At 43.5% G+C, this 25,406-nt stretch overlaps 3 protein-coding genes across 5 annotated transcripts; all 3 read right to left on the bottom strand.

Annotated features, from left to right (window-relative positions):
- Positions 1-389: 389 nt before the first annotated feature.
- On the bottom strand, positions 390-14,848 carry nrd1b (nardilysin b (N-arginine dibasic convertase)). The gene is made up of 31 exons (XM_035523317.1): positions 14,771-14,848; positions 14,029-14,241; positions 13,616-13,907; positions 13,264-13,345; positions 12,199-12,352; positions 11,629-11,702; positions 11,419-11,514; positions 11,086-11,208; positions 10,806-10,863; positions 10,639-10,712; positions 10,218-10,287; positions 9,774-9,851; positions 9,557-9,677; positions 7,982-8,040; positions 7,841-7,895; positions 7,589-7,693; positions 6,076-6,199; positions 5,391-5,477; positions 5,173-5,292; positions 4,717-4,768; positions 4,457-4,607; positions 3,990-4,117; positions 3,526-3,688; positions 3,300-3,331; positions 2,785-2,923; positions 2,605-2,652; positions 2,460-2,512; positions 2,265-2,348; positions 1,779-1,986; positions 1,499-1,588; positions 390-1,202 (listed from the first exon to the last, which is right to left on the bottom strand). Exons 2-31 carry the CDS (start codon positions 14,214-14,216, stop codon positions 978-980), a joined length of 3,333 nt encoding a protein of 1,110 aa, XP_035379210.1. The 5' UTR covers positions 14,217-14,241; positions 14,771-14,848; the 3' UTR covers positions 390-977.
- Positions 14,849-15,828: 980 nt separating this feature from the next.
- Positions 15,829-21,244, bottom strand: rab3b (RAB3B, member RAS oncogene family). Of its 3 annotated transcripts, none has more exons than XM_027005522.2 (5): positions 21,020-21,244; positions 20,315-20,539; positions 18,639-18,757; positions 17,420-17,544; positions 15,829-17,323 (listed from the first exon to the last, which is right to left on the bottom strand). In XM_027005522.2, exons 2-5 carry the CDS (start codon positions 20,537-20,539, stop codon positions 17,139-17,141), a joined length of 654 nt encoding a protein of 217 aa, XP_026861323.1. In that variant the 5' UTR covers positions 21,020-21,244; the 3' UTR covers positions 15,829-17,138. The 3 variants fall into 3 exon arrangements, with proteins under 3 accessions (XP_026861323.1, XP_035379178.1, XP_026861324.1); XM_035523285.1 differs by lacking the exon at positions 21,020-21,244 and adding an exon at positions 20,858-20,959; XM_027005523.2 differs by lacking the exon at positions 21,020-21,244 and adding an exon at positions 20,729-20,823.
- A 38-nt stretch (positions 21,245-21,282) lies between these two features.
- Positions 21,283-25,391, bottom strand: atpaf1 (ATP synthase mitochondrial F1 complex assembly factor 1). The gene is made up of 9 exons (XM_027005521.2): positions 25,178-25,391; positions 24,294-24,402; positions 24,096-24,143; positions 23,958-24,020; positions 23,799-23,849; positions 23,571-23,618; positions 22,729-22,824; positions 22,531-22,638; positions 21,283-22,347 (listed from the first exon to the last, which is right to left on the bottom strand). Exons 1-9 carry the CDS (start codon positions 25,366-25,368, stop codon positions 22,174-22,176), a joined length of 888 nt encoding a protein of 295 aa, XP_026861322.2. The 5' UTR covers positions 25,369-25,391; the 3' UTR covers positions 21,283-22,173.
- Between the last annotated feature and the right edge of the window lie 15 nt (positions 25,392-25,406).

Here is a 25,406-nt window from a genome sequence, read left to right as displayed (position 1 = left end):
CTTAAACTAGAGTCCGGAGTGCTCCACCGTCCGCAGCGGCGGGTAGGGCCTTCCTGAGGCTGGGCACCTGTCTGCCGAGAGGAAGCTAGGCTCGGTTATCCCCGACTCCAGCTCCAGTAAACCAACAACTTTACCGTCTACCTTCTTTTATCAACATTACACTGCGTACGCTGCCTGAAAAACCTTTACATGATTAATGAGAACTTCATCATTCAGCGCGTCACACGATGCCTTGGCCAGCAGAGCAGCCGTGCACCGCGTCGGGCAAATGTTTGTCTCCCTAAACATTTGTTTGGCTTTATAGCCAAATCAAAAATACAATAAAATAAACACCACGCACAAACACAAAGCACTTTATGAAAATAAGGAGCATGTCCATCACACAAGAATACAGTTAGTACTCTAGTCCAATTTATTAAATATGCACATTTGATTAATAAACATGATTAAAACATGCGTCACTACAGCAGTCGAAGCAGAAGTTAAGACCCTCTGCCCATATCAGGACAGTGACGTCCTGGATGACTGATGCCCTACAGCGGTCATTTTTAATTACTTTTCTCGCTCAGTGCACAGAACCCAAGTTAAAACATTCTGCTGATAGCAACAACTCACCCTTCAATACTAGTGTCCATTAACACTGTCATTCTTTTGCTCAGTTAATATTGATATATATACTTTTAGATTTTATAGCCTGATGTTTAATTTCTATGGTAATGTATTTAACATTCTGACACCAAATCCTATAATAAACGTTTAAAGGTGTCAGTAAGTCTTCCTCATTCCTTTTCCATATGTGGGTACTGATATGAACTGTCATCCGAATTCATTAATGTTTATTATCTTTAGAGAACTTAAAAAAAGTTCGTTGCACAGTTCTTCAAACATGAGGTAGTCCTTCAAGCAAGTACACCAGAGCAGGTATTCCTGAGATCTTTCCTGACTGTGCGCTGTGCCACCGAGCCTGGAGTTCTGGTCTAGGCCAGGATTTTGTGGTAGGGGTAGAGCGTGAGAGAAGAGGTGAATGCACGGATGTCCGTGATCGCCGTGGCCCCAGCCAGGGCGACCGAGGCTGGCAGGAAGGTGAGCTTGGACACTTCTCCGTAGGAGGATGACCTGGCGTCTCCGGTGTTCCCCGCTGGGTCAGCGCAGGTCTGGCTGTCTCCGTGAAGCCCTTTCTCCACTTCACCAAAGCCTGCCACCTGGAGTTGGAGAGAGCCATGCAATTAGACCCAGCAACTTTAGCACTTGCGTTGGTTTGCACAGCAGCTCACAGTATACATTTCCATATACATTCAAGCCTGGCAACACACACAGGCACTGGGTTTAGATGCAGAGCAAAGATTTAAGACTTACAAGCAAGAAATGTTAAGACTTCCTAGACTAAATAAGCAGTGGTATAAATGACACTCCTGTATGTCAGCACTGGTGTTCAGAGATGACAATACTGTAATATCCCCTCTGTTCAGATATCTGCTGATATCTGCCTAGCCCCTACGTGTATGCTGAGCTTCCGGTTCTGTGCGCCTCTGTGCTCCATGAACCAAGAGACCAGCTCTGCTTTGGTCATCTGCTTCAGAGCTTCAATCTGTCAACAAGAACAACCAACAAGTCCATGATCTCATCTGAGGGTACTCTCATGGGATTTCCCTGAAGCACACTCTAGCTGTTATCTGTACTAATATGTTTGAATCACTGCATGAATCATTTGAGTGAACTTGAGAAGTGACCCCATGTAAAATAAAGCAGTAGAGAGTGGATGATGTGAATTCTCTCACCTCTTTATTGAGGCGATTGAACAGGTACTGCTCTGTGACCACCTCGAACCAGTTCCTGTCAACCTCCTCACCAAGGTGTGTGTCCTCACACTCCTTCAGCTTGATCAGAGCAGTGACCTGCGTCTGGAAGGCCTCAGCCGAGAGGTTACTCAGCTTCTCTCCAAAGTTCACCAAGAACTCTTCGATCTTGGTCTCCACAAAGTCCGTGCTGCGAGAGAGAGAGAGAGAGATGATGTTGGACACACGTGATACAAACTGGTATCATATTTGACCATCAAGAGACACCTTTACTGTTGGGTTTTGTTTCCACAATGTGATCTGAAAATGTTATTAATAACCTAATAAAAACTGAAGTCCACGTAGAATAGTGCAGAATTGCTGATTTGCACTGTTTCATGCTTTATTCACTGATGCACTGCCAAGTATTTAAAGCAGAGCAGCGGCTGACACTGAAGCCCCTTCTATAAAGGGGAGCTAAGAACTTGCCTGAACTTGGTTGCCTGAGTCTCAACCGTAATGGAGAAGCCAAGGACACCGGAGGTGTTTCTGCAGGTGGGGTAGACCTGATACCTGTGAGACAGGATAGAAAGAACACGCATCCTCTTTCATCACAAGCAGCCACTCAAGGACACCTGAACTGTTAGAGAAGTGACTGTTGTGAATAAGCAAATCTCAGTTGACCCTAAAGTTTCTTTAGTCCTCAGGAAATCAAAGCAGGGTTCCTCCATGTGCATCTAACCAACAGAAGAACAACACGCACACATCAGTGATACAATCTCGGTTGCCCATGTGGTCATACAAAAGAACTGTGGTTATAAGCTCTTACCACCAGCAGCTCCATCAGTGTGTGTTCTCGGAGGTTCTTAAGTCCTGACTGGAAAAAGGGAGAAAAACATCAACAAGTACCCGAGCCCAGAACCAATCAGCTCGGGACAGTATGTCATAATAAACGTCACAGGGCCACTAGCTTCCCGGACTGGGTATTTGGTCAGAAAGTGGTAAATACCTGATAATAAACGGTGACCTCAGAATTGGCGTCGCCTTTGTTGAGGGACTGCACCTTACACAGGTGATGCTTCTGAGGTAGCTCCACCACCCGGAACAGGACAGGAGGCTCAGCAGGGAGAGGCTGGAACTGGAGCCTCCTACAAGACACAGCACTGATCAAACAATGAGACTGGAACATCCAAAACGTGGCCAGCAATGGGGAGCAGCCAGTACACTGTTGTGCAGTGGTGGGGATGTATGGTTTTGGTCAGTGGCATTCAACGTGTTTGCATTTACCCTGCCTGAACACAACTGAGGCTCATAAACAGATTCACACTGGCTCATAAAGGGCTCGCTGGTGACTCGTGAGAAGCTGGATAGTGGCTCAGCGGGTCAGATGAGGTGTTTTAGGGCAAGGGAGACACCAAAGCGTACAGTGCATGGAGTTGAACCAGGAATGAGGGAACCGCTGGCCTTGATACTGAGGAAAAAAACGAGCAAGGGAGTAATAAAAGATAATAATGCAACACTTACTTAATGAAGTACTGCAGGAACTCCTTGGATTCCTAGAGGTGCAGAAGCATCACTGCAATTAGGAATGTTCTTCCCATAAGTACATAACTACTTACCATAAATAATCACAGGGCCAATATTTCATAAAGCACTCTTATGAGTAAGACTGTCCCAAATCAGGAGGAGACTTCTCTTAAATCAGCCTCTCCTGCACGGAGATACCGACCTAACATTAGAGGAGACTCACAGCACTAGTGAAGTTCCCCTGCACTAGACCTTCCACAAACATCTCTGCCTTGAATTTGGCAACAAACAGCATGAGATCGTCCACGGTGAGGTTCTTTACGACGGCCTGGTACTTCTGGATGACTGACCAGCGAGAGTGTTCCAGTATCTGTAGACGCACGTCTCTGTGACAGAAGAGAGGCCAGCCAATCAGGCATCAGCTTTAACAACATTCTCAACCAGGGACAAACAGAGAAGCTTTTGATCCAGATTACAGCAACCAGGAGTGATCAGCCCCCCTTCTGACATCTTCTGCCTTATAAATTTATGTCTCATCTTAAATATAACAGATCTGTTTAAGCCAGTCAGGAGCATGTCAGCATTAGATGCAGGCACATGACATTGAGGTTGGAACTAAACACTATGGCATATGTCTGGAGCAGGACTGAGCACACGTGGTCTGATGGATCTCTAAAGCAGACGGACTTTCCCAGCCTCTCTGGCTTGATGAGGATGTTGAAGTACGTCTTCTTGAGCTGCTCAGTAAACATGCTGAACACGTCCGGAGTGGTGGTGAAGTCAGCGAGGTAGTCCACGATCAGCTCCAGCAGCAACTGGAGGGTCGCAAAGTAAAAAACAAACAAAAATAAAAATGAAATATAAGAGTAAAATGTTAAACATAAGGCGCTAAACTATAAAGAAAAAAAGTTTTGAAATGAACACTCTGTGTGTGAAGATATAAAACTGATTTTATTTTATTGCGAGTCACAAAATGGGCAGTAGAAGGGAATCTTGAATCAGAGTGGTTAAATCTAATGACTAATTCACATAAAGCTATTTAAAGCCATTTAGACCTATTCAAAAGCTTTCCGACAGGTGAAACAGGTTGTTTGCCATGTATTTCTGAATACAGTAACATAATTCATGTTGCCCTGATGCTCTTCTATACTTACGGGCAATTTGTGGTTGAAGCCCTTGAGCCGTACAACCAGGCCGTGGTCGCCGGGCATCAGCTTGTACTCCAGCTGCGCCACATCTGCGTCATAGGCCGGCTCGGCCAGGTTATGGGCCAGGATGTTGACGAAGATGTCAAACAGCACCAGGCTGCAGAGGCAAAGTCAGGTGAACAGGAGAAAACAGGTGGGACATGGAGATCCTGATGTGTATTTTGCTCAGTGTGGTGGAGGGTACAGGAAAGTAAATGGTCACTCACTTTTCCGGAGACTCCTGGATAAGGGGCGTGAGCAAGTTGAAGCGGATGTACGCTGGAGGGAGGAATGAGGAGAAACATGCAGTCATCTGGGCTGGTTCCCCCCCCGCAGGCAGCTCATTGTTAAAACGGTGGACTGAACATCACACTGAACACACTCTCGCGCATGTAAAAGAAATGTTAACTGTGGTGCTATTTGAGAAAAAGGGTCCCGTTTGTGTCTCTCAATCAGCTTCTCTTTGAACACGTGTGCTCATGCACGCGCACACACACGCACACATACACACGCACACACACGCGCACACATACACACGCACACATACACACGCGCACAAATACACACGCGCGCACGCACACGCACGCACACACGCACGCGCGCGCACGCACGCACACACACACACACGCACACACGCGCACACGCGCACACACGCCTGAACACATGCGTGCTTAGGCACACACCTTTTGGTATTTTGAACTTCTTGTCCTTTTTGAACCACAGTCGCCCTCTGCTGTTGTCAATAATTTTGACAGGGAACTCAGTGTCAGGACAGTCTGATGTTTTCAGGGTGAAATCTGTGGCTACAAGACGACACACAAATGCAAAAAATTGGTGCCCAGCGCACACCCACACCCACACCCACACCCAGACTAAAGAGAGACCGAGTTAGCAGGCTAACCTATGAACTTGTTCTCTGCAGGGAGGTGAAGTTCTGGGTTCAGGGGGAAATCTCCAGCCCACTGCTCACCCCATTCCCCAGCCACATCTGTAAAGGCCAAAGTATAACACACACACACACACACACACACACACACACACACACGAATGTAAGGCCCCGCTGACACTAAATAATTGCAACATGTTGTGGGTGTTCCAACATTTAGAAAGCACAGCATGGTATGAATTCACATGCTGTATGGTTGTAGAAGGGGCTAAAAATCTACTTTAATAAAAAGAATAAAATTAACCCCCCCAGATGCCAGCACATGATGGCTTCCAACAAAGCTTAGACAAACTATTTACAAGTCACATTTAAAAAAAAGACACAGCTGGGGATTTTTGGAAAGAATATTTCTGACATGCTACCATGTCAGTTTACAAAGGAACCTTGTGGCAAAATGTCATTTTGTCCAAGTTGCTTTTCTATATATAAATGAATCTTAATTTTTTTTTTTTATATGAGAGCAACACTGCATGATGCATGGAGCTATTCCTATACATGAAATCACCAACACCAAGGAAACACAGTTGTCCTTCTTGTCCAAGCAGGTACATTCTCCCAGATCTGAACAAGCGTGTTTGCCTGGCAGGGATGGTGTGAATCATGTGGTGTCATTCTGCATAAAACTGGACTGGATTCCCACCTTCCACACTGTACTGGGTACCAAACCACTTCTCCTTTAAAGAGCAGAGACCCTCGTGCTCCGGGGACAGCAGCAGCAGATTGGCCCTCTCTGGAGTCAGCAGAGCCAAGGCGCGAGAAATCACCTGCACGCACGCACAGGCAAAGGCGTTTATTTCCACTGACCTTTACTTCATTTCAATGTCTATTGCGACTGTAATTTCAGTTGTCTGATTTTGGCTGGTAGTGGTAATATAACCTCTGGGTTCTGTTATAGGCATCATATTGTGGCTGGTAGTGCACCTCTGGGTTCTGTTATAGGCATCATATTGTGGCTGGTAGTGCACCTCTGGGTTATGTTATAGGCATCATATTGTGGCTGGTAGTGCACCTCTGGGTTATGTTATAGGCATCATATTGTGGCTGGTAGTGCACCTCTGGGTTATGTTATAGGCATCATATTGTGGCTGGTAGTGCACCTCTGGGTTATGTTATAGGCATCATATTGTGGCTGGTAGTGCACCTCTGGGTTATGTTATAGGCATCATATTGTGGCTGGTAGTGCACCTCTGGGTTATGTTATAGGCATCATATTGTGGCTGGTAGTGCACCTCTGGGTTATGTTATAGGCATCATATTGTGGCTGGTAGTGCACCTCTGGGTTCTGTTATAGGCATCATATTGTGGCTGGTAGTGTACCTCTGGGTTCTGTTATAGGCATCATATTGTGGCTGGTAGTGCACCTCTGGGTTATGTTATAGGCATCATATTGTGGCTGGTAGTGCACCTCTGGGTTATGTTATAGGCATAATATTGTGGCTGGTAGTGTACCTCTGGGTTCTATTATAGGTATCATATTGTGGCTGGTAGTGCACCTCTGGGTTCTATTATAGGTATCATATTGTGGCTGGTAGTGCACCTCTGGGTTATATTATAGGTATCATATTGTGGCTGGCAGTGCACCTCTGGGTTATATTATAGGTATCATATTGTGGCTGGTAGTGCACCTCTGGGTTATATTATAGGTATCATATTGTGGCTGGTAGCGCACCTCTGGGTTATATTATAGGTATCATATTGTGGCTGGTAGTGCACCTCTGGGTTATATTATAGGTATCATATTGTGGCTGGTAGTGCACTTCTGGGTTATATTATAGGTATCATATTGTGGCTGGTAGTGCACTTCTGGGTTATATTATAGGTATCATATTGTGGCTGGTAGTGCACTTCTGGGTTATATTATAGGTATCATATTGTGGCTGGTAGTGCACTTCTGGGTTATATTATAGGTATCATATTGTGGCTGGTAGTGCACTTCTGGGTTATATTATAGGTATAATATTGTGGCTGGTAGTGCACTTCTGGGTTATATTATAGGTATAATATTGTGGCTGGTAGTGCACTTCTGGGTTATATTATAGGTATCATATTGTGGCTGGTAGTGTACCTCTGGGTTATATTATAGGTATCATATTGTGGCTGGTAGTGCACTTCTGGATTATATTATAGGTATCATATTGTGGCTGGTAGTGTACCTCTGGGTTATATTCGAACATGAGCTGGTCTCCACACAGGAAGTCTTCTTTTGGGAAAAGCTGCATATTCTCACAAATGTTCTCTACAAACTCAATTGGATCAGTCTGTCAAAAGACACAATAATAATACAGAAAAGTTAAAGTAAAAAACAAACAAAAACAAACAACAAACTACAAAACAATAATGAAAAAAATAAAACAACTTCCATCATGTCCATCACTGTCCTTCATGTCAGAGTGAGGTGAACTTACTTGTTCTTGATAATGGAACTCATTCGCTTCGATCTTCTGTATTTCTTCATAAATCCTGAGACACACAAAATGATGTCAATGTAACGCACGCACGCGTGCACACACACACATTATCAGTTTGGTGTCTGTGTTTGATCAAACCTCTGCTGAGGGCCAAATTTCTGAAGCATCTTCAGATACTGAAATACCAAATGGATCACCTACATGAAAGAAAAAGTTAACTTCATTATAACAAGCTGGTTAAAAATAAACAATAAACTAACTATACACAAGATAATTTGTCAGATACGCTGTGCCAACCCACTCCATAATAGAAATAACAACCAAAGCTCTTCACTGGGGTCACCAGGAAAGCACTTCTCTGGGTTTGATTGAACGAAGCCCACGGCACTTCCAGAAGGCTCAACAGTGAGGTCTGTGAGGTCTGACACCCCGAACCCACCACCTTTCAAGCACTCTTTAAAACCAACCGCATACAAAACATCTTCATATGTGAACCCACACTGGCCTCCCTGGCGAGGAAGGCCGTACCCAGGACCACTGGCACCATTAATGTGTGCCCAGTTTCATCAGTTTGCCACCTGATGTGCCACCCCCACGCAACCAATCACTTCCTAACTAAAAACCAAAACCTACCAGACTCCCCGGTGACTAAGGCTGTACCAGCTAATGCATAATCAGTTAATGCATACTCAGTGGCACCAGTTTCATATGGATTTTACCATTCTAGACATGGCATTGACTTGACAACAATCCACTCACCTGGTCTTCCATGTACCTGAGACACTAAACACCTCAGACATTCCATTTTATAATGCATTTTACCAACTAGCAGAGGCTCTCCTTCATCCACAACCACTGACTAGCCCTTGACACAGATAATTCCTTCACAGCTACCCTTAGCTTACAGACTCAAACCATATCCCACAAGGTTCTGGCAGACCTAGCTACAGAGTCCATAGCACCTGTCTCTGCTGGTCTCATATGTGTTCTCTTACCTCAGCCACCAAGTCTGCACATTTCAGTTACTTCTTCTCGAAAAGCTTCAGCCACTGCATCATCAAATGGAACTGTTAACTCTATAAAATGCACTATTTGATTCATTTCTCCATACCACACCACATCCTGTCTCAGTGAACTCTGGGAAGCTTATTATTGAATAAACAGGCTAATGAACTCAGCACCTCATTATGTCTCCATGTATATTGTCCCTGTGACAAACTAACCTCATGTGCTGATAAAATAAGCTTCCCAACCCTCCCACATACCTACAGTGCAAGATTTTGGCCAGTTGGAAGGACATCGTAAGTTGCTCCATACAAAAATTTTACATGACTGCCATCCTTTGCACACAACTCTTGGCAGGTGAATCTCAGCTTCTCTAAATTTTCCGAAACTGTTCCCATTTTGCTCTCCTCTTTCTGTTCACAAGTAATCATTCATCGTCCCTCTGGTGATGTGGCCTTAATAAATGCATTCCACTAATCATGTGACTAAAGTACTTCTCGTCTGCTTTCCTGCCACGTTCATCACTGCGTCCTTAGAACCCCACAAAATCATCTTCCAAATTCCCTTCCCATATTTAGGACATACGTCACATTTACATTCCTCAACTAAACTTGTCAGTGGTCGCTCTAGCTCCTCTGTCCTGTACCATGACTTGGACAAAAGGGTAGTACATTTCTCAACAGAGAATCAGTGTGAGGATTCTCTTACTTGGTAGAAGTTCTGGTAGCCCTCGTCTGTCAGGGTGATGGAGATGGAAAAGATGGAGTAGGTGGTGTTCTGGTCAAATCCTGTCTCACTGTTCCCTCCAAACAAGGCCAAAGCCCAACACCTGCACACAAGCCAAAGGAGCATTAGCCCCCATGCAGGACCGACCTCATCTGGGGACATACTGGAGGGTAAAGGGCAGTAGCGTAACTGAACTCACTTCTTGCGGAGCATGGAGAGTATACTGCCGGTGCCCTCGTGACCAATCAGCCAGGAAATGTAGTGCAAAGGTTTCACTCTGCATTACACATGACACACACACACACACACACACACACACACACACACACACACACACACACACACACATTCTTTTAACAATTTTACATTTATACCGGGTTATACAGTGTAAGATTCAGAACTGCATTACAAGAAAGCAAAGGAGTACAATAAAGTAAAATTAACAAGACATTAGAAAAGAAAGAGATGTACATGAATATGAATGCAGATATAAACTATATCATTTCTAATCAGGAACAAGACACTATGCATCCAAGGCAGGCTGCAGAACATTGTCAACTTGACAGCAGCAAGCTGAGACTCATTAGAAGGTCGAATGCAAATGGACAATTGAACTGAGGTGACATGACTTCCTGCCACTCACCTGTAATACTTGCCCTGGGGAGGCAAAGCCCAGCTGATGGTCAAAGCATGGATCTTTCTCACAGGAACCACTACAAAAAGGAGTCACAATATCATAAACAGCAAACATGAGCACATTGTGCTCAGATGATGGGGGGGGGGGGGGGTTCATGGGATGGTTCGATCAAACAAGTCATGATAGTCATGAGTCATGATAACTGTTAACATTGACTTTGATTTATTTTCAGTCACCAAGTATTCTTTTAATCACAAAATTAAAAAATCATGGACCTCTTAAAGACACAGAAGTTTTCCGTGTTAGTGAAGAAAGGTGTCAGGGTCATAACTGCAACAATTCTGAATGTATGTCTGAGTGGTCAGTGACCACATAGTCACATATTGCTAAACAATACCCTGACCTTGTGCAAGGAAACATGCAGTACCTCTGTAAAGTTTACAGAAATGTGGGGTGTCAAAGGGGTCCTGAAGGTTGGAAAAATCAGGACGTGGCTCAAAACTGGGGGGTATAAAAAACAGTGCCGCATAAAGTTAGCTGGAAATCCTGCCAGGTGGCAAATGAGGCTGCACTGAACACCGAAACCAGACTCACTTGTTGGGGACTTTGGTGAAGATCTCCCTCACCCATTCCTCTAAGGTGTCCAGTGTCTCTGCGCAGCGGATGAAAAGGGGCATTGTATTATTCCATTACTGCCACCGTCAGATTAAGGACTCCTGGACCATGGCAAAGCAATTTCCCTCGTGCAAAGTCATACATAGAGGAGCAGGTTCTCTCAAAATATGACTCAGAATGACTCAAAATATGACTGTCAGCGTAGTGAATTTCACAGTGCATATGATGGAAACTGACAGGGACAGAGCCCCTCCGATACCTCTGGACTGAACGGTGAGGGTCATGTAATGGGCAGAGTAGTGCCTCCTCCAGAAGTCCCGCAGACGCTCATAAGTGTTTGTGCCCTTCTCCTTCGGCTCGTGCTTCAGAGTCTGGGCGTTCCCTAACAGTTCACACAAAAGACAGCATGCCTTACTCAGTTGCTTCAATAACCCACTTGAGGTTGAGCGCAAGATAGTGACTTTAAAACTACGAAATTCTTAATCCCATAAAACTTGAGAGTCATGTTCAGGATAAAAATCCAGAGAGAAGAGATACAAAATATTAGGGAAACACTTATGAACATGATGTAAAATTTTGAATGTGATCTGACCCCAGCAAAATTTGCTCATTGGGTGTTTGGGCTTTGCTAGGCTTCCAAACAGCATTTCTTTACGATGAGAGTCTGACGGCTTGGCCAGCTGGTATTCTGCAGAGCAGGGCAAAAAAATAAATACATGTACATAGTATATATTGATCACTGAAAGCACAATAACAGCATATTTAATGATGACATTATTAACATGTAGTACTGTCAACTAACCACTGTCAACTGCCTCCACCTCCCGGTCAATGGCGTCCTCTATCATCAGAGGACAGATGAAAAACTGTGCCCACCTGTGGGCACATTAAACAGAGCCAGCAAAAAATGTAGTCTTGGTTTAGATCCCATTTGGAAATGACCATAAATGTGCTACAAACTCCTTAGGACTAACTTAAGTTTTACATAGAACATATGATATGGACCCAGTGTGTGCTTTAGTGCTCTAGTTCAAAGATCACTAATGCAACAGTATAAAATCTGCAGTGATGCCAAATAAATGTGCTTTAAAACCCTGTACTGTGGTGGTGTTGTAGCTCACTGCAGTTTATTACACAACATTTAGAGAATTTGACAAAGTGGAAGATTTTTATTCTAAGGTGTATTAGTACTCAAGGACAATTCTGTGACAACAACCTTTATGAATTATAGGATGTAAAAGTCCACTTATATAAATCATACAAAGGAATTATAACTGTACTGAGTCTGTAAAAAATTCAGAACGTATACGTTCTCTTTTACTTTTTCAAAGTTTTAATAAGTCTAATAAGATTACTTATATGTACATGTCACCTATCTAGTGCCTCTCTGAAGTACTTCCTCTGAACATCAAACTGGAAGATGGTCCTCTCACAGTCTGTGGAAGCATTGTCACTGCCACCGTGTTTCTTCAGAAAAGCATCAAAGCCATTCTCAGCTGGGTACTTCTCACTGCCCATGAACACCACTGAGAGAGAGAGTGTGTGTGTGTGAGAGAGAGAGAGAAATAATGAGAGATAGTGAGAGAGATAGAGAAGAAATGGGAGAAACACACACACACATTTAAAGTCAGATAAAAGTTCATGCATTTTAGCACAAGTCAATAGACAAGAATTCCAAGTGTTGAGCTGACATCCCCAGGCCAAAAATGTAGATCACGGGGAAGCTGGCTGGCTGGCTGGCTGGCTGACTGACACACACACACACACACACACACACACACACACACACACACACACACACACACACACACACACACACACACGGTGACAGAGCTCTCTGTCACAGGCTCTGCTACTGCCACTAGAGGCCACCTCATCAACTCTGCCAGGCGTAGGGAGACCACAGCAGGTAGCGCTAAGATGGATGGTTTTGTGAATGAAGTGAGACCAGTAGAGAGGAGGGCTGGCTTGGGCCGACAGCTTCCCCCCCAAGATCTATGTGAGACAGGCAGCAGACAGTGAAGGCCTTAGCTTATTGCTGTGATGGGAGGGTGAGTGCGGGGTGAGTGGCTGGTAGGGGTGGAGTCCCTGGTGCCTGAAGGAAGATGGCACTCAATCCAAGTTGGCTGCTATGAATTCCTGCTCAGTCAAGAGAATCTTGCTCCATGCTTGATATCAAAAGGAAAGATAAGAAATGTGCAAGCCTAGCACACCACAAGTGCTTTGGAAAAAACCTCCTACTGTCAATGGTGGAAGAATTCATTCCAATCAGCCCAATGCTAGCTACCGCACAGATGCGCCGAGACCCCCCCCCCGCCCCCCTTCCGCCTGCGGGTCTCAACAATGGGACTTGGTCAATCAGTGAAAACACCTCTTCTAGGATCAAATCTGCATGTGTGGAGGATATACCCATGCGTGACACTAACAGCCAACTCACTGTGCTCAAGGAAGTGGGCCAGACCCGGCAGGTCCTCTGGATCACTGAAGCTTCCCACACATATGCAAAGAGCAGCAGCAGACTAGGAGAGAGACAGCACATGGGGTTAGCAACACTAACAGTTCACCCTCAAGATCCATGTTCCATAAACCAAGTCCTCGGGATCTTGTTCTGCAGACTCTAGGCTGAACTCTAGTTCAAAACACATGACCTCAATATCCAGAAGGACCTGGTAGACAACAATAAGATGGACAGTGGAGTGATAGTACAGCACTGGGCTTGAACTGGCTAATAGAGTTCAGGGACCATTAAAAAAAAGACCCTGAAATGAGGACCTATGAAAGATCACCACCTGTTTCTCTGACCTCCCCTTCTTCTTCTTCCTCACTCCAGTGCAGCAATCCGAGTCCTTACTGTCTCCGTCTTGCTCACTGCTGTCTGCATCCTCCTCATTGTCCAGGTCCTCTTGCTCAGAGTTGTCTTCTTCAGAACTCTCCTCCTCCTCCTCTTCCTCATCTTCCTCATCATCCCCATCCTCCTCATCATCATCATCATCCTCATCATCTGTGTCTCTGTGCTCAGAGTGTACCTGGCTTAGATCTGATATCAGCAGTGCTCTAAGTCCGTTTGTGAGCTCAAAGTACCTGAAAGGAAGTTACAGATTTAGTTAACCCAAGTGAAGCTGACAGCGCCTCACAGCGAAGAGTCCAAAATGGCTTTGCCAAAGCATTCAAGTGAAGCAACGAATAATAGGAACAACCTCACCTGTATTTCTTTGGATCACTTGGAGACTTGATTATTTCCAAGTCTCCCAGGTCCGTCTCTGATCTTTCAGCTCTGTCTCCAGAAGCCAACGAAGCTCTCGCATCGGTTTCAGGCGGTGGTTCACCGCTATCAGGTCCAGATGCTTGTATAGTTCCACAAGAAGTTGTAGACTTGTTTTTCTGAGGCATTTCTAAAGCTTGGCAGATGTCAACGCTGTAGGCACAAAACAGAACGCCGACTAACCTTAATAGGGATTCCCAAGACAATCTAAACATTTATTTTTCCCAACTTAAATTTACTACCCAACAGCTTTTTATCTCGTGCAACGAATGATGTACACACTAACTTAGCTAACCTATTTTAGCTAAGATAACTAGCCATCTATAGTGACAACACATATTCATAATCCCAGTGAATGAACTAGTCATGCCTTTTATCTAACGCTATACTCAAAATCCTGTAAATAATCACCGGGGAACAGCACGTTGCTAAATTCTTATTCGTTACGTTAGTTTACGGAAGGCAGATGAAGGATAAGACATTTTCCTTCCACACAAACATTCATCCGTTTGTCACTGACAGAAGTTAGCCAGCTAGCTAGCTAGGCTAGCTAACCTGACTGAAGTGTCACACAATATTAATAACCTGTCGAATCAAAGCTAGATACTAAATACATCCTCCGAGGCCGATTCAAAACAGTTTCAACAAATCCGGCTAGGACTGTTTCTGTCAAAGACATTACCGGGTATAACACTAAGAAGCCAGCCAGCTTGTTAGCTTACAATCCTCTTTTCCTCGTATAGTTCTCACAGAAACGTAGTCAAACCCTATCATTCCCGTGCTTCGGGTATCTAGTATGGGACGATATGATTGGCGGATACACGTGGACACACAAGCAAGAGTCCATCCAATTGCGTTATCGTACAACGGCTTATTTCCCCTTTCTTTTTTAAAGGGGTACTTCGACACCCATGACATTAAAACGGTCCGTAGCCTCTGGTATAGCTATGTGTCACACGTCCCATAAAACCATCGGAGTTGAGGCTACTTTTTAAAATACATCCTAAATGCAAAACCATATCAGTACATCTAAAATGCACCTAAGAGACAGTGGTGGAAGACAGTACTGTACACTGGGCTATATGAAGCATGAAGGCGAAGCGATATCGTGAGCTGTGAAATTACAACCAGTTCATACTCAATATTTAAATTCAGTGAATTGATTTAACATAATTAGATATAAGATTACTACCCATTCCATACCCACAACACAATACCATAATGACACAGTACTTCGATTATGGTCTATAACTTACATTTTTGAAGAACTCTGTCAATAACTAGAATCACATGTGGGAACATGTATTCTGGCGTCTAATTTGTGACAGTAAAACAACATTTGTATGGAAATAGAAGTGGTTTCTATCATAACAAGCAAAGTAAATTAATAGAAAACATAAGGATGGATAACCCTGTTAATTAGAGGACAGTATTTGTAAATGACTTAAATTAAGCTCATGCATAAAATGTGCATTTGAGTTTTTAAACAATCAAATTGATGAATTCCCCAAATTACTACTGTATCAGTCTTCTATGCAACTATGCACTTTATAAGAGTAACTGAGTCACTACCTTAATGAACACATTGTTCAAATATTAGGTTTCTTCCTTCTGAAGATGCATATGAAGTTGTTCTCATATCCTAAGCAGACCGTGCCACAACATTCACTGTAACTCACATAGTACTTTTTTTTTCTTTTAGAACAATATCTTAATTTTACAAAGTGTGCACACAACACATTGTGATTGTTACTTTTATTGTTACAAATTGCATCTAAAACTGACTTTTACAATGATCTGTACAATCACTTTATGCCCCTGTGCAAACTGTCTACCAGTCAAAAGTCTGTATGTTACCAGTATAGGCTGCAGCAAGGTAAAAATAAATATCTACTCAGCAAGGACAGTCTGATGCGCTATAATGTCTCAATTATAAATGTTTCATTTGAAATAAATGTCATAGTAGTTACATAAAACATCAGTCATAAATATCTAACATCACTTGATTAAAAACTCACTGTATGTGATACATGTTTAACTCCACACCAAATTGCTACGTTTCTGAAACAGAAATAAATTGTGCACAAGTTTTACAATATACTCAACATATACTGGCATCTCTAAAGTTGGTAATTCCTCTTCAAATTTGTTGCCTGTGTAAGTATTCAGTGAAGCGTAAATATGTGCAATAACAACCTGAATATCACCTGACAGCTGAATATAGTTAGTGTACAATTAATTATACTCACAGAATGCTCAATTATATATATTCCACAACAGAATACTCACTTTTAAATAAATAGAACAAATTGCATTTAACTTTTGTTTTTGTAAGACATAGGCTATTTATCTTGACTCACGCAAGTGCTAAGCTACCTTTACATCACAATATATTGAACAGTGCTCATTTGCAAAGTGCTCCGTATATTCTGACACACGCAATCGTGCCCATTGTAGATATTAGAAGTAACCCAACAGCCAGTGGTTCTGCACAACTTAAAAGGCAGAGCATCGAAACCACCCTGATCAATCATGTTTATACTGGCCACCAGAACAGAATTGGCCATTATTTTGCATAATATACAGTTGTTATGGCCATTCTGCAATTGTCTGAGTTGAGGTTACACTTGTGCCTTTTTACTGAGCAACAATTAAGGAGAAGGAGCAAAGAGATTGTATACACGTTAAGTGAAGCTACACCAATCTGTAAAGCACTGATTATGCTATAGTAACACGCCTGTGGACGTCTGATTTACACATGAGAGGCCTGGGTCTGTTTGTGGCAGTGAACGTGTCCAGCAGAGAAGCGGTTTTTGTGCTTTGCTCTAGTCCCCGTTTTGACTTCACTCTGATCCAGTCTGAGAGATGCAGTCAAACCAATGGCATAGCAATAACAGTAAAGTAGCTGCTTACCAGTAGTACATATAACAGGAAGAAAGTCCACGTTAATGCACGTGAAATGAGAATGGAAAGTGGCCAAGGGGCAGGGGTGTGAAGCGGTGGGGGCAGGATGATGGGTCAGTGCATGACAGCAGGATAACATGGTTACATCAGCAACAATTCTGAGGTAGCTGGGGGGGGTTGTCATTAAGCCGGGTGGTCTTTGCTCCGGTGACCATGGACGGGTCTGCATCCACCCGCTCAGACATCTTCACACAGATGATGTCGACCAGGCGCTCAAACACTTGTCTGACGTTGATGTTCTCCTTGGCGCTCGCCTCGTAGTACTCAAACCCTGAACACAACCCCACAGCCTCAGTTTAACTGATTAGGGCTCTACTTAAGTCCAAATATCTTTCTGTGTCAAAAAGCACCTAACTGATAAACTCACCTAACTGATCAGCCAAATGCTTGCCTTTCTCCACAGGTACAACTCTCTCATCATCCATGTCGCACTTATTCCCCACTAAAATCACCTGTGCGTTGTCCCATGAGTAGGTCTTAATTTGGGTTGCCCTGAAACAGAAAAAACATTTACTATTAACAGAATGGATTCAACTACAGACACATGTCATTAGAAGAATGTGCAATCTGCACATTCCTAAACCAGTATGAACAGATATGTGATATACATTCACAGCCAAGTTTGTTAGAAACACTTACCTTGAACCTATGCTCAGTGGCCACTTGAGTAGGTTCACCCCCAACTTCTAGGTGCATTTTATATGTGTACAGAAATAGACTGTAGCCCAGGTCACATTCTTAGGATGATATGGATTTGAGTCAATCTCAAGCCTACACAGACATGCTACCTGGTAGTGGGTGTTGCATCGGTATATAATGCACATCAGTGTTGCTGGAGGTTTTACAGTATCACTGTCATTGCCGAGCTGAGAGTGGGCTCCCAACTATGCAGCCAACAGCAGCCCTGTGGTCAGAAACTGACCACTGATGAAGAGCAGGAGGATGAAGAGTAGGAGGATGTGCAACACCAACTGTGCATGTCAACAGATGGGCTGCAGTTTCTAATCTGGGTCTAATTCATAAATATTTCTAAGGTAGCATCGTTGTTTCGTCTGTAGGAAAATGTTCCTCAGGCTTGGTTTTCGAGGCTTTCAGCACATTATTTCAGTGTTGTCCTCCAGTGTACCTGATGGTGAAAGGAAAGCGCTAAACTGCGCAGAAGTGTGTTTTTTGGGGCCAGGAGTGAGAACTATAATGGACTGATTAGCTGACCTACAGCAGTGCTATTCCATTCAATCGTAAATCTAGTGTCGACAGGTTTTTGCACCAAACCAGCGGCGAAGCATCTAATTTCACCAATTAGACTCCTTTCCTAGTCAAAGTAGTAAGGGCATTAGTGAAAAAGTGCAACTCCGAAGTGCTAAGGAGAGACACCAGCCCTTTACAGGCTCGAACTGAATAGACCTGCTGTGAAGGCTGAGGGCAGCCACCACAAACCCGAGCCTTCCAAGTGGCAAATCTGCGCTCTGACCACAAGACCAAACAGAGCCAGCTCTCTGGCATGGACTGCATTCCATGGCCTGTCCTGCACCGCTGTGGTACAGAGGACAAAGCACGCAGTGACGCCGCCTGTGAGTTTGACTTACCAGTCCTGCACCGCATTAAAAGACTCCTCGTTGGTGATGTCATACATGAGGATGAAGCCCATGGCTCCTCTGTAGTAGGCCGTGGTGATGGTCCTGTAGCGTTCCTGGCCTGCTGTATCCTACGGAGTCACGGCAACAAACAAGCCCTATTCATCTAGAAAGCAGATTTTCCAGCTGTTTTGAAATGCAAAAAAAGGCTAATGAATAATGGGTCAAATTAGCTGGAAAATTAATTATTCGGGAAAAGCTAGTTGTGAAGAGGCCTCTATGTGCATTAATGCTCATCAACATTGAGATCAGGATATGACCATGTGGTCTGTAGTGGTCTAAACTGGATAAAAGAGGAAGGAAGCTCTTTAATCAGACTGGAGGCTCTGTTATCTTTAGTGGCATTTATGTCAACTCCAACATTTGAAAGAGAGATAGCTGTGCTAGTGTCATAAGGGACCCGGTGACACCATGTTTTTGTTATATTCCAGCTCCCAACGCACTTCGTTCAGGTAACCAAAAGTAACAGAACGTTGATTATCAGACTAAGGTGCACTACAAGTCTAATATGTGGTACCAGTTTAAGGCAGAGCTGCACTGACTCATAGAGACAGAGATCAATTACTGGGATGAGTCTAGAACTATTGTGCAATTCCATCTCAGCAATGACCTTAACTGACCTTAATGAGTCCCACTTCCTCTCTGTGAATTCATTTCATGTATTGCACAGCATGGCACCAAAATTATACAGTTTCAGTGTCAATCTGATTGCTGAAGGCCAAAAAACCCAACAACTTTACCAGATGAATCCAAATCTCATCTATTGTGTGTGTGGTGTTACTGTGATTGCACAACAGAACAGATAACTACAAATCAGCAACTTGTATAATTCAGGATGACTATGGCTTCAGACATCTGAATCCAGCTTTAGCACCAGAAATGCCGCAACACCCTTAATTTCAGCCCTTTCCGGCGTCAGCAACATTGCAGCTGTTTTTGAAATGCTATTTTTACCACCTCCGGCTCCCACTCATACCCTATTCAGTCCGTGCTGATTACGGCTCGTCCCTGATCACAAATTGCAATTGACTCCAACAGACTGTTCCTCACTCTTCAAGCGTAAGCTTGTGTTTACGCTCCAGTCTCCTCAGCACCCCCACCCCGAGGAGCTGCTTTAATTGGCTCTTAGGATCGCTCTGCCCGTGAGCAGTGTTCTGCTGTACTGCTGCCATGACAACCACCATGATGATGATGCAAGTGCAAAAGAAGAGAAGGCTTCTGTTTCTTTTTCTCCCAAAAAAAAAAAAAGGATTTTTCATTCACAGGTTTCTGGGATGTGGAGAAAAGGGAGTGTATACCTTGTGTGCGCGAGGACCGTGAGATTTAAGAACCGTGCTGAAGTGAGTTTTTGGGGACACATTTTGATCTGGGCTGGAGGTCTCATGAAAGAGCATGGTAGTCTGCACAAGCCCTGATCTAATGATGAAAACCAGTCACACAGGCTACTGTACAATCTGTCTACAGCACAAGCACCAAGAGTGTGAAATAACACAGCCAGGGTTATTTTTGCGCAAGGGCTTGCTGGTAAGCCGTCACATTTTGAAAAGTGAAGCACAAATATGAATACACAATTACCATTTCAGGAACATTAAAGAAGATTAGGAGACGACATTTAACGACGCACTCACCCAGATTTGTAGTTTTACTCTCTTGTCATTCCGATAAACTGTCTTCACTTTGAAGTCGATTCCAACGGTACTGACGAACGAGTTACTGAACGAGTCATCTGCATACCTGAATAAGAAACTGGTCTTCCCTACACTGCTGTTGCCTATGATGAGGAGCTTGAACATGTAATCAAAGTTCTGGTCGGAGCCATCTCTCTGCCCGAAGCGGTGCTCTGCTTTCGCCATCTGCAAACACAGGCAAACAAGTGTGGAGACATGTACTGAAGAAAGAAAAAACGACTCATACAGACTGCCATTTCAGCCAAAAATCCCAGTTTACCCAGAACACGATTAAAGGCTATACGATCTATGGAGGTTTGAGTTGGCTCTTAAATCGCCTACTAAATGAGATGAGACATCTGCTTTTTTAATTACCAGTTATAGCAAAATCGGTCTTTGTTTCAGGTCGTCGTCTTAAGCAAGTCGAAACGCAGAATAAACAGGTTAATACTTCAGGGGAATCGTACCAGAGGCTATTTTAAACATGAAATAACGCCGACATACATGTCTACAGCAGGTAATAGCAGAACCGATGGAGGAGGACGCGTCTTTTAACGAAACTTGTACGACGACATCCGCTAACGCACTCGCACCGCTGGAAACCGCCAGGTCCTTTTTATGCCAGAGCCGTCAATTAACGGGCGGACAACGGAGACGATCGCTTACCTCGATATTAGTCGGGGCCGCTTCCCGTGTCGCTCCGTGTAGGTGGGCGTATTAGACCGGGCTGCTGCTGCTGTTCCCGGCCTCGGTGCGCTGCGAATATGAACGCCTTAAGCGCTGAAACCTGCACAGCAGTGCCACACGCCGAAGTTCACGGACACCGCCGGCTAGGGTGCGGCTTCAAGGGCATCACCTGTCGTCCGAGGCGCCTTGATTACAGTCGCAAATGAACGTGCGCTTCGCAAGCAAAACACGCCACAACAGGGTTAATGCAGGAGGCTGTTTATTACTACAGTATGTATGACATGTTCGTACATTCAAGCGACCACGCACGAGTATGTGCAGGGCAGAGAGGATGTCAAGCTTCAGTCCTTGAGGGTCACGCACTATGTAATTGATTTCTTTTCCTCTTCCACGAAGGCAGAACACCTTAAACCTCTGCTACCCAAACACACCCTATGGCACCAACCAGGCCATTATCATCAAGTCCTTTATAACCCAGGTCAGGTACGGTGAAGATCAAATCAGCGCCACTGCGCTCCAGGACTGGGGTTCGACGATGCTCCAGAATGTAATACTGGTATTTCAAACATCCTGATTTGTACATGGTGTACTTTAACAGTTAGAAAGATTTCCCTCAGAAACCTCCTTTAAAAATGGCAACGTTAAATGAGCACCTTCCAACACCATGCCAGAGGCCAGCTGTAGTTCACCTAGGCTAACATGCTACCAACAAGTTTTTCAAAAATGTTCTCTTTGGCCCAGATCTCACACCACACTCATCACAATACCATGTGAGGTGTATGCTGCATAAGCCAAGTTACTTAGGTTTCCTGTCATATTCCCAAAGAAATGCTTGATATTCTCCTCCTTGAGCAAGACCTAAAATGAACACTAATTCAATGGTAAATTCATGAAAAACTTTGATGATGACATTAAATTAATAAATACAAACCACCACAATAGCAACAGGAGAGGGAATATTCAATGGTGCAAATATGTGAACCTGCATACACAGCAACAGGTTAGTCAGGGCCAACACAGCTGAGCCTTAGCTTAACCCAGATGAATGCTAGTGAAGACAGCAAGGCCAATGTCCTCCTGGGACTCCTTCAGGCAACACACCTCCTGGTCACCGTGGCCCAAGGGACGGGGCGTTACTTTGTGGTAGCTCCTCCTATTCCACTCTGTTCTAGTTCCGCTATCACAGACATGTGCTTGAAATCTGTCGGCCTGTGGTTGAAGGTTTCCACCAATTGGAAGGTCTCGTGTCTCTGTGCGGCATAGAACAGCTGCACCTGATTGGCTAAGCACTGAGCCTGGTGAACAGTCTGGGAGGGGGGGAAAAAAGGAAGTTATTATAAACAAAAACTGCAATCTATTATACAAGTACAAAACGGTGTTAGTGTGTAGACCACGCAGCTTCAAGAAGAGCACAACAGTTCTTCTAAAGTGACTCAGGAGTTTTCCTAACAAAGTATTATCCAAACTCTTTAATCACGCCTGTGACTCACAATGAATTTGCCATCCATCTCCGCTGTCATGAGAACAATGTCTTTGTCCTTCTGCAGCTCTGAATAATGGTACAGAACAAGCTGGCTGGGAGCATTCTCGCCCAAAGTCTAAAAGGAAAACAAACTGTTTACTTCAAGCGAAGCAGCAGGCCACACAGGTGGAACTGATTCAGCCTACTGATAAGGGGCAGCAAATACCTGAACATTGATGAGAGAGGTGAAGTGCAACTCCTGACCGGCCCACTGTCCCAGAAAGAACTCGTAACCCTCTTTCTGAGGCAGAGCATACAGAAACTTTTGGAAGAACACAGAATTTAGTAAGTTGATGCTCTGCATTAAAGGCGCAACAGAATGTCATAGACAGGCTGCCAAAGTGCTCATGTTCAACGGGTAAGACATTTATGCCTCTACAAGAGCAATCATTCAAGTGCATGCTAGAGCAAGTATTATGGCACATGGTCATTTTTTTAAAGCCCCTCAGGAAGGGTGTGGAGGTAATGTTTCCTTTATTAACTAGATGTGCAACTATATTTATCCACAAGATAAGTCATAATTGTAATAAAGTAAATAATTAAAACATTTAGATATATGAATTTTGGTTGAAGATACTGAATTCTTCACTGATGCATGTCCAAAATAAACAAACCAATATAGCTAAGAGTCCATATCTTACATCCATTTGACTGCACTGGAAAAGTTGGGGCAGGAAAAAAACATGCACAAATAACAAATTACAAAAAGGATTCTATTGTTTTTTTTCAAAGCAATGCTGCCACCTGGTGGTGATATATTTTACCACCTACTTATGTGGCTCCACCACAGAAATGCCCTGAAGAGTCTAAGGTTTCTGTGCGTTTCATGAGTATGAGACTTTTGCCACGTTCTTGAAACAACCAAGATTCCAACACCGTTACTTTTTATGTTTTATTAAAAGTAGTTCAATGAGTGACTCTGTTTCAAGCATAAAACTGAGCATGTGAGACAACAGTACCCCCGCACAAATAGTGCAACATTTATAATTTAATTACTGCACAACTCACCATTGGGCATGACTTGGCCCGACTGACCATTTTCTCAAAAGTGGAGCCCTAGTAAATACGAATGATTCTGTTAACGGATATAATGTTTGAAGGGGGTAAACAAACATGTGACTTCAAAGACATTTTTCCATATATATTCTATGAATAAGCAATTACTATAAGTACTGAGAAATACAAGCTTTCCACAATTTTCAGTTATGATATTTTCATATAATGTGAAAGGCTTACTGGTATGACAGCACTGATTGTGTCTTTTGTTGAGAAATACTGCATCCAGAGCTAAACAAGAATAGACAAACTATTATGTTTTACATTTTCTTATATTAGTTGGTTACTTTTGATGTTCCGACAATTCAAAACTCTGAAGAAAAAAAATCATAAATTCACCTCTCCAATTTCCACTCCAGACTTGTCTTGAACCATGTGAAGGTTGAGGATCGACCCTAAAGTCTAAAAGAAAGAAGGAAGACTATTAGCAGCAAACATGATCAAATACTGGCAAGACGGTGTTGGAGCCGTTACTACCTTGTTCTCTGTAAAACCTCCAACTCCTGGGTTTTGTTGTTTATCCATCTGGAAACATGACAGTAAATCAATTTGATCTGAAGGGAAGGTGCCAAAACATTACGATACATCACAACAGCGGTCATGATCTGGGTGGCATATACAGCATTTACAGGCTATGCAATAAACTTTCTAATACAGCAATGTGGCGACAGTTACCTCCTGGTCCAGGCATCTGATGAACTCTGCTTGTCTTGACTGTCCAACAGGTTCCTTCTTTACCTCATGCCGCATCTCAAGACGGGCTTTGTATTCTTGAGGTTTGGTGCTTAAGTTACATAAAAATTGTGGCTTTATATATTACATCATCATATATATAAAGATCACAGGTGAGTTGAAAGGATCAATTATCATCATGCTTTGCTTCTAATGCTTTACTGCAAAGGTGTCAAATTTACATTGGAGAAACCAGGAGAAGTCTCGTTGAACAATTTGTTGAACACCTTTGGACCATCAGAATTAAGTATTTGTTGATTCCAGGGACAAGGCATTTTAATACGAAATACTTAATTTGTTTGCATCACCAGTTGTTGCCATGGCAGCAATGAAATGAGGAAACTCAACGAAAAAGAACTGATTTACACTCTTGGAACTTTAGAGCCCCATGGAATGAATGTTCTGAGTTAAACATCTACTGTTTCATATATAAACCGGCTCCTCCTAATTCAGAAGCACTTTGCTTGCACAGCTGATGAAGGACCTCTGTCCGAAACCTTGTGTACCTCATTATTTTCTCTCTCTCCCTCACACACACACACACACACACACACACACACACACACAATATATATATATATATATGATATTAGCTTCATATGTATAAACATCACAGTAGTAAGTTACTGAATGCTCATTCTGGTAGCGAATTAAAAACCTTCATTAACATTTAAGCATAAACAAATAAACGAATTAAATTGCAAATGTGCCAGTGTCCAGAAACCTCCCACCCACTACCTCACTGAGTGGTCAATCATGACTTTATGAACCTGGAGGAGTTACATAGCTTAGCTAAAATTAGCTCGCTAGCTAAGGCCTTAGCCTACCTCCGAAGCTGTTTGATCTTCTCTTCATATTTACTATAATATGGATTTTCCTCCAACTCCGGATCCTTTTTAAAGGAAAAAGCCCGAAAATGACACGGCACAAGTCCAGGAATAAGCGGGCGAATGCCGGTGGCTCTGACCGCTAACAGACCACGATACAAACAAGCCATTTGCAGCAGGGCCGCCGCCATGTCTGGCCGCCACACACCCTGCTGCTCCGTGAACAGCG

Source organism: Electrophorus electricus, chromosome 26, assembly GCF_013358815.1.
Source record: "Electrophorus electricus isolate fEleEle1 chromosome 26, fEleEle1.pri, whole genome shotgun sequence".
In the NCBI taxonomy this organism is placed as follows: domain Eukaryota; kingdom Metazoa; phylum Chordata; class Actinopteri; order Gymnotiformes; family Gymnotidae; genus Electrophorus; species Electrophorus electricus.
The sequence above is the reverse complement of the archived record's forward strand: the minus strand, read 5'-3'. Positions and strand labels throughout refer to the sequence as shown.